General features: G+C 36.1%; 1 protein-coding gene across 1 annotated transcript in view; it reads right to left on the reverse strand.

The window, feature by feature from the left end:
- Nucleotides 1-9416, reverse strand: part of Zfhx4 (zinc finger homeobox 4) — a 173194-nt gene that overhangs the window by 137705 nt on the left and 26073 nt on the right. The window contains exon 3 of the mRNA XM_047517966.1: nt 8781-9283. Within this exon, the coding sequence (XP_047373922.1) occupies nt 8781-9283 (503 nt within the window). The remainder of the gene's footprint in view (nt 1-8780; nt 9284-9416) is intronic.

Genomic DNA, 9416 nt, shown 5'->3' on the forward strand with positions numbered 1-9416 from the left:
CTGTCCTGACAGGAAATATTCAGGTGACAATTTTAACTAGAAGTTTCTCCTTCCAGTTTACAGAAGACCCAAGAGTTGCAAGCTTATCATTGTAATATTCTGCACTCACTTCGTGCATGTGAAATCTTTTTTTCTTTTTTTCTTTTCTGCAGTGCTGGGGGTTGAACCCAGGACCTTGTGCTTGCAAAGCAGGCACTCTACAAACCGAGCCATAACCCCAGCCCCATCTGAAATACCTTTAAAGAAACCTGCTAGCCTGGTGCAGTGGACATAGGCTCCACAATGGTGAGCCCTAGATGAAACTGTAAAGTTTGCCTCTGAAGGCCCCAGTCTTTCTCCTTCCTTCTCACACCCTACTCTTCCATTCATCAAATTAAAAAAGTGTTCTAATTAGTTAAGACTCATAAGTAGACCAGGGCTTGGGCAGGGAAGCCACCAGGGTTACAATTTTAGCACAGACTCTTACTATCTGTGAGAACTTGAACAAGGTCATTTTTCTCTGAATTTCAGTTTCCTCATAGGTTTGAGTGGGAATAATAACATAACTATTAGGAAGCATGTGTGAGATAATGTACCTAGAGTGGTTAACTTACTAAGATCATTGTCAGTAAATGTTTTCAAAAGTTAGTGCCTAGCCAGGTGTGGTGGTGAATGCCTGTAATTCCAGTGGCTTTGGAGACCGAGGTAGGAGGATTGTGGAGTTCAAAGAAAGCCAGGCTTTACTGTCCCAAACACCCAAACAAGCCAGTAAAAAGAGTTCAAAGTCAACCTCAGCAACTTAGCAAAGCCCTAAGCAACTTAGCAAGACCCTGTCCTCAAAAATAAATAAATAAAAAGATTGGGGATGTTAGGTTAGACCCTTGGGTGGGGGGGTTCATTATAAAAGGCAATAAAATGTATAAGTACTTATCAACATGGTTTCACTGCTGACAAACCAAAAATCAGTATTTTAAAATTTTGAACAATCTTCTCCTAAACTGGAGTTAACAGTTGGATCTATCAATAACTCATTCCTTCCACCCTTAGTCTTGCATTCCACTAATTTTATCAGCACATATACAAAGATTTAATTCTTCAACCCCAATATTTCTCTGTACTACTCCCTTAAAAACTGCATGATAAGCAAATGTAAACCTAACACTATTTCTTTAGCAATAGGAAACAAAAATGTGTATTATATGCTATCACTACTTCCATCAAAAGGAAGTCCTTAGGAAAACCTAAGTAGGACCTCCATATAATTTTACATTTACACATGCATATTTACTATAACAGGTATATTTTCAAGGCTACAAAAGTCCTTTACCTTAAAAATAGAAAAATAGACCTTAAAAATAGGAATTGCAGAATACCTATGAAAGATTATAAAACTATGTTAACGAAAATGCTGTCACATACAGCTGTTCTTATATATGATAATAATGGTACTGTTTATATAATAATGGTACTGGTCATATAATTATGTATCTTTAAGCATTACTTTCAGTGGTCATATATTGGAAACCTAATTTACAGAGATTCTCCAAGAGTCATACTACATTAACATCCTGGTTATACAAAGGGATCGCCTGGAGTTGACACATTTTGTATTGTTTTAAAATTAAGGGCATTTCTTCTATATTTTTGAGGCAATGTGTTAGTAGCATCATCCTCCTGTTTGAGAGGCAATATAAACGTTCCAACTAATAGAAAAACTCTATTCTGCCCTCAAATTTCTACCATCATCCTGCCTTAAACTGATCAGTAAAATCTCTCCGAACACTAGGACAACTAGAGTAAGCCCAGATACACAAGGGACACTGCAGGACATCTACTAATTCAAGAGGCCATGCACACTCCATCCTTTGCTTAACCACTGTTGAAAGCAACAATGGGAGCTCTAGATGGCTATGGAGTTAGCTCTTAATTTTATTGACATGCCCGACATCTATCCACCAAATCTAGCTTATAATTTTGGAGAGAGTTAGAAAGCACCATCTTAGGAATCCCTGCGCCTCTGAGCAGCACTTAGGTAGACAGTTCATATCCCACCACATTAATGGGACCCAAACAGCATTCACAGTGACATTTCAAAACCTGGCACATAGCAAGTGCTTAGTAAATGCATCTGCATTTATTGGAAGTAAACACTGGGATGCTGGTGTGGGCATTCTATAGACAGAACTTTGATCCTTGTGCTTGCACAGGTCACCACACTCCTAGGTTTACAGAAACTGCAAAGACTTTTTGTAATGGTTATAGGTGGCTAAGTCTCTCCTGTTGCTCTTCATTTATTGAATAAATCAGATCCTTCTTTGCTCTCCTGAAATACACTGATAATTTGGAGGGAAAGTGCCTTTAAGGCTTGAAGTATCTGAATAATGAACAAATCTCCACATCTAATTGAATTCAGCCTGAGCCTAGGCTCAGACTCAAAGCAAACTTGGTAAAGCATTTCCAGTAGAACTCAGGAAGGCCAGATGTTCTGGAAGCAGAACTGTGGTCATTATGCACATGCCAGCTCCTCCTCACTCCACCCCAGGCCAAGACCCTTTCAGCAGTGTGGGGCCTGCCTAACATATGACTCTGGCTGTATTGTTGCATGGCATCCCAGCACCCATGTGAGCATTTCAGCAAATTTACACAAGTCCCACTGATAGGGACGATTAAATTCAAGCCAAGGAAACACAGGACAAGAGTACATTAATTAAGAGATGATACTTCCATCTGCTTTACCTCAGGGAGGGCAAGAAATGAGCCATTTACTACTTTTGGTTAAATCAGACCTGCACTTAATATGAGATAGAAAGAACAAAAGTTACACACAAAATAAGTAGCACAAATCATAAAGCCTAGTTGATATGTTCCTGATATGAATGGTAGCTCCAAATTGTTGACTGTGTTTCTGGGGTATGGTTGTGTGATTGTGTAATTGTGTGGGGGTGGTGTGTGTGCAGGTATACACACGCACACATGCATGTGTAAATGAAGGAGTAAATGGAGAAAGCTTTTGAGGAAGGACACTCTCCTACCTTCCACTGATTCCTGATATAATCCCTCCACTTTCCCCAAACACGGAAATTCATTCAGATTAAGTAGTCCTTTAAAAATACAAATAAACTGAAGAAGGTTTGAGAGTCATTTACTCCTTTGGACACAGTACTCTGCTTTTATAAAAAGGCTCGCTTGACTTTGATTAAAGAAATGCTCATTTTCTTTGGGGAATTAGGTAACCTTGCAACACAGAGTATTTTCATGATGAGAAAATCTGGGTGGGATAAAATAATGAGGATTTGAAGAAAACAACAGCATAACAGCATGAGTCTGACGTTTAGGGAGATGGTAGCATCGGGTAAGGAAAGTCTTGTAGAAAGAAGATAGGAGTGTTCCGGTGACACACTTTGCTTTTTAAAAAATTTTGTCTGGTTTGATAACAATTTCACAGACTGAAATTATTTTATCTATCCCAATGTGAATATAATAAGTTTCCAATGCTTGGTCTAAATTAATCTTTCTAGGAATTGCTATGTGTCCATCTATATTTTGATAGACAGCTTTTTTTGATAGTCATATTTTTTTTCTTGAGAAATATAAAAAGGGTTTTCAGTTCCTAATGTAACATGTTGCTTGCCAAGAGAATGCAGTTAAAAAGGTCCATATTTGTGTTGAAGTAGTCCTGTTATAACACATAGCTGTGCTTCACAAATGTCAAGCTTAAAAACAGAAGCAGACGTAGTCAGTAGGGCTGGCCAATTACATTGTGATCTGAAAACACCAGTGATTTATTAGTTGCTATTAGCTAAGCAACTCCTTTTTATTTGATCTGTGTATTTACTAGTTATAAGTATTATGAAAGCTTGTATTGTTCTACTACAGAAACTTTTTTTCAACCCTGCTTGTTTTTTATATGAAAATACAATACAATAATTTGAATTGTGATTACTTTTTTAAAAGACATTCTGCAACTGGAATTAAATTTCACACTGTATTTCAACCTTGAAATGAACATAAATCTGAAACTAATACAAAAAGTGCAAACATTTCCATATTCAGGTTAATGTTTAGCAACAGAAAAGAATAACTTTTGTTTATCTCTAAAAACAGCTTTCTTCATCTAAACAAATGACTAGAATAAGATTACGAAAGCCCTGTTTGGGTTTCTTAGATACACACACATATTCCAATTTCCTTCTGCACAATGACTTTTATGCAAATATGTACCACACAATCTCCTGACCTCTTTTACCATCACATAGGGACAATGACAGTTCAATAATTGAAATGGTACATATCTGGTACATTTGATTTTGAATTGCAAAGTTGGACTCAGGCCTATTGAAATGAAAATACCTGTGACTCATTGTTAACTCCAAACTGATCCGGTTATTATTTGCTACTAGTAAAAACAGAAAAAAAAGATAGGTGAAGCTAATTATTCCATTTTTGTGTTGTAATTTCCATTGAGCATCCTTCTCCCAGTGAACCTCCTTGTATTCTCCTCCATGACCCTCCCCCACACCTCGATTTTAATTCTTAACCCGGATTCTTTCATCTATAACAAGGGTAATGAGAAAACCCCAAAAGTGTTCCTTGGGGGTATGTTAGACTAAAAGTTACCTAGGACTAAATCCCACGTGTGTTCTTTGCTCACCATGGAGACAAGAGATTTGCTCACTGCTCTCAGCCAATTTGAAATCCAAATATGAAAACAGCGTTATGGAATTCAGACAGGCTCCTCTGCTTCACTACTAGCAGATGCAGAAGGAAAAAAAAAATGCCCATATAATTAAGCCTTTGCCTTTGAACCAGTAAAGCTGTGAACACCTCACTTTAAAATACACATAATAGCGGGCAAGCAGCTGACGTGCAGGTGCAGCATGGTGCTGAGGGTGCTGAGGGTGGTGGTGAGACCCATCAGCTGGCCAGGAAAGTCCTGGCCATGCTCAGCCAAGAATAAACTGAACTGTAAATCTGAAATATTGCCAAGGTCTTACTTGTTCTTTCTCAGTTTGAATGTGTAATGCGGTTTTCATTATATCTTTCCACTGGATTCTTTAGAAAAAGTTTGGGATCATTTAAGAAGACCAAATCACATGCATTTTTAAAAAATGAATATTGGAAGTAAAAGGGTTTCTTTAGTACATTCCTCAGCTTATTCTTTAGTCCTTTGCTCATCCTACAAATATTTATTGAGGACCTATTATGCAAATATCAATTGACCAAAATTTATAAAGCACGCAAAAGCATGAAATTAAAAAGACTATAATCAAATATAATAAATTGTTTAAAAACTGTTTTACGTATTCCATGTAGATGCATGTGTATAGGTAGGCATACAGATAGCTATTTACCTTGCATGACCAATTGTAACTATCTAGGCATTGAATATTTATTAACCTCACTTTAAATATACATTCACACCTTAAAAGTGAAGATTAAAGGAAATATGTGGTTTCCTTTTGTGTTTCATTTTCCTCAACCAATTTTGCTTCATCATTCAAATTTCTGGAGGAAAAACAATCAAAATTCAATTGTACTTAGCACTTCAGAGAATTTTACTTGAAGAAAATGAGCAACATTGTCTTAACAATATTGCTTTTTTAAAAAAAAAATTGTAAGGAAAATAACATAGCCAAAAAATGAATACAGCTTTGTTTGTTTTTGCAGTCATCGTTAGCAATAGACATAAAGGTATTCTTTTTTTTTTTTAAGTCCATATGGAAAGATCATCAGCACATTTTGCCTCTGGGTTCTTTGCCAAAATACCATAACCCACAAGCCATCTACCTTAAACATAAAAGGAAAGGTGTTGTTCTGGTCAAATAAAGAAATAATTTTTACTAGCATACGTCTAATGTTAAAGCTGCCTAAATCCTGCCAAATACATTAAAACAACATCTGTAAAACAGATTTTCATTAAATTGATCAGTTTAAAGTTAAGCAGCTAGGCAGATGATGCTTTCAAGCTAACCCCTAACCTTTAACTTTTAACCTCCTTAAACTAGAATAAAGACACACACACACTTCTTTGAGGTAATACTGCTTCAGTTTGACAACCCAAGAGGGAAAGTGGTTTATTCAAATCGAAATGACACATCTCCACATTCAGAGTGTTATGAATCGATATGTTGTCAATAATGAGAAAAGCTGTTTTCTGGCCGCTCTGTATTAGTCTTACAACTGCTACTCGTCACTTTCCTCTAATTTCTGAATCACTCACAATGCAAAATGATGTAAATTAAACTCTTAATGAGAATAAATTTTATGTAGGAGATTATTGTTTAGTCATTAACTCTGAAACTATTTTAAGTCTAATTTTAATATTTCAGACACATGATAAACCATGATTTTTTTTTTTCCAGATCCAGGACAATTTGTTAGGTTCTCATTTAGAAGCAATTAATGTTACTTATGAACCAATTTTATTTTGCCGACACAAGCCGACCAAGCTTGCTAATATCCTCATTATTGTGTTTGAAAACCCTCTATGTCTGACTCACAGAGTTTCTGAAATCAGTTTGGAAATGGCCTCATCCTCGACACCCTGCCACGCTGGAGTATTTTTCTAGTTGTTACTAGTAATGAGGAATGCTCCTTGAAGGACAAAAAAGAATATAGTGGGATTGTCTAATACCACTTTTCAATTGCTCAAGTATTTCTCTCCCATCTTCATTCATGGTAAGTTTGTTCAAAGTAGTTTTTTGTTTATTTGCGGACCACACTTAAATGCTGCACTGAGCAAGGACACTTGGTTATTTAAGGGATAAGCAACTAAAAAAGCATACAATTTTATATGATTTATAAGATTTTTAAAAGAAGAGTACATCATTTGGATGTAGGACCTAAAACACTGTTGGCTTTAAAGTTCACTTTATAATCTAGCTGTTATCTTGATTTGTTGTTACAAATTCCAAGACACCATCCAACCTGCCCTGCAAAGGAATCTCAAGAGTAACTCTGCACCAAATTACCCTGGAAGAGTTAGGTGGTCAATTCATGCTGATGGAAGGAAAGTATAAACTGAACACACCACATGCACCACACACATACCACACACACAAATAATCATCAAACCAATTGATTAAATAACCTTTCCTAAGAAAATAAATAATAATGCTCTTCTCTTTATTAGGTTCCTATGTGAGAGTAATAAAACAGAAAAATTTGTACATTTATATCTTCTATTCACAACATGTTAATTTAAAGTGTTAGAGGAGCTGCGTGAATATAAACACAGTTCATGAATATTCTATATAGCTCCCAGGGTCTAAATCTATTATTTATACAAACTTAATGTTTGTTTTTTTTTCTCCTAGGTATTCTAAAAGTTTTAATAGGTCAGGTATCAACAGAAAACAGTAGACAATTGAAAAGTTGTCAACTGTTGCTATAAAACCTATGAATTATAATACAATTAATCGTTTATATTATATTTTCAATAGTGCCGACTTAGAAACGTTCCATCTTATGTTAGGGCCTGCACTCCCCACAAACCGTGGAGCCCAAATCTAATGCTTTCGTTATTGATCCACAGAGTGCCAATATCCCAGGAACAACGTTACAAATTCTCACATTGAGTCTTTACTTTTTTATGCGTAGTACATCCATCTAGAATTTGAGCTTCAAGAAACAATCCAAACTTAAAGTACTAAACAACTCAAATAAGTAATTCTGGCACCTAATCCAGCTAGCACTATGTGTTTTTTTGTTTTTTGTTTTTTTTCTTTTTTCTTTTTCTTTCTTTCTTTTTTTTTTTTTTGCTGTGTGTAATTTTAAACAAAATTAGAAAAGCTATAGGTATTACAATCGTTGACTGACTCCTGATAGTATAGTTATCACTGATTTCTAGTATAAATCAATAGATAACACTTGCAAAATGGATTTTGTAATCATATTTAGAGCTTGTTACAATGACTAATGGTTTGCAATATTTTCTGAATTTTAATATCATCTAGACACAGAAGTTTTTCATAAGTTACCAAGTTATTCATCATAGAAATGAATCTGTTGCATTTGTACATGAACCAAGACAATCAAGACAATCTAATGAACAAACTACAGAAAATAAGTTAATCAGTGATTAGGGTTTAGGAGCCGTCAAGACAATTTGTGCAATAAATTACTTTCATCACTCGCACGTATACATGACATCTGCAGAGCTTTCCCCAGTAAACACAAAAAATACACTTGCTGTCTTAAGACCATATTTACCTATATCACACCATTTTGTTGGAGTAAACATTAGTAGTTGAGAAAAAAAGTTATGCAAAACAACAACAGAGTTTATTTTGAAGACTTCCAATCGATGCTAAGGGAATGTTTACTCAATATTACTGAGAGCTCTCACAAAAAAATCATGTTTGGATCATCCCTATTGGTCACCATACAAAAGATGATGAATTCACAGAGTAAGACACAGTTCATTTTCTGCTTCATGTAACCTTTAACAATCAGTCAAGAGTGGTGCCATGTTTTAGTTTTTTTAAAAAATAAATAAATAAAAGAGATTTTAAAATAATTATTTTATATATGACAATACCCAGAAAAAGTTCTTTTATTGCAGGGAAGCCAGTGAAGCAATCAATGTCGCTGAGGTAGATGTAAATGGGACATATAGCATATCTTTTGAAAAAATTCTCCACTGCCATATAGTTGAATATGCTTTTAGTAATGTTAGTTAAAAACTGTATACTTGGCCTTTCTTTTTCTCCTACTCTAACTTGCAGATCTGTGCTCTAAGCACTGAAATGGTTAATCCCCTTGTCTACTCTGTAGCAACAGAAATGGATGTCACTGCTTACCTTGTAGAGCTTCAGGGCCGCCTCATGCCTGTGATTGGTGGTATGCAAGCGTAATTTATCCACACTGTTGGTATAGTAGTCACAGGCATTACATTTTAGGTGAACAGGGTTGCCAATGGCAATGCACTTCAACCTCCACTCATTGCTTTTGCCCCCTTCTTTAATGTGGGCCACCAGTTGATATTTCTGCATATGTTTATCAGTCTTGCAGTGGAGCTGGAAGTTGGCTTTGAGCTGAGTGTTGTAGTTACAGAGCTTGCACTGGTAGATATCTCCAATTACAGCCCTCCATTCCTCTTCAGGGAGAGAGCGCTCACTGCTCACATGCACACTTAGGGCCTCCAGGCTGTCAGAGGTGAATTTGTTGCAAACAGCACACTGGAATAGCTTCAGCGCTGGGTCACTGATATAAGGTGACAGCTCTCCTGCAGTAAGGAGGGACAGGTCATCACCCATTAGCTGACCACTGGCAAGCCGGATTTCAGGCGGCAGCTCATTATTTACTACAGGAAAAAAAAAATTAAAAGGAAAAATAGAGACTAGAAAACACAGTGCACACAAAGGAATCTGTAAAATAAAGTCTTGACAAGGAATGTGCTTTCTCTAGAGCTTAAACTATAAAAAGCTGTAATAGGA

The sequence above is a fragment of the Sciurus carolinensis genome, chromosome 1 (genome assembly GCF_902686445.1).
Source record: "Sciurus carolinensis chromosome 1, mSciCar1.2, whole genome shotgun sequence".
Classification (NCBI taxonomy): Eukaryota; Metazoa; Chordata; class Mammalia; order Rodentia; family Sciuridae; genus Sciurus; species Sciurus carolinensis.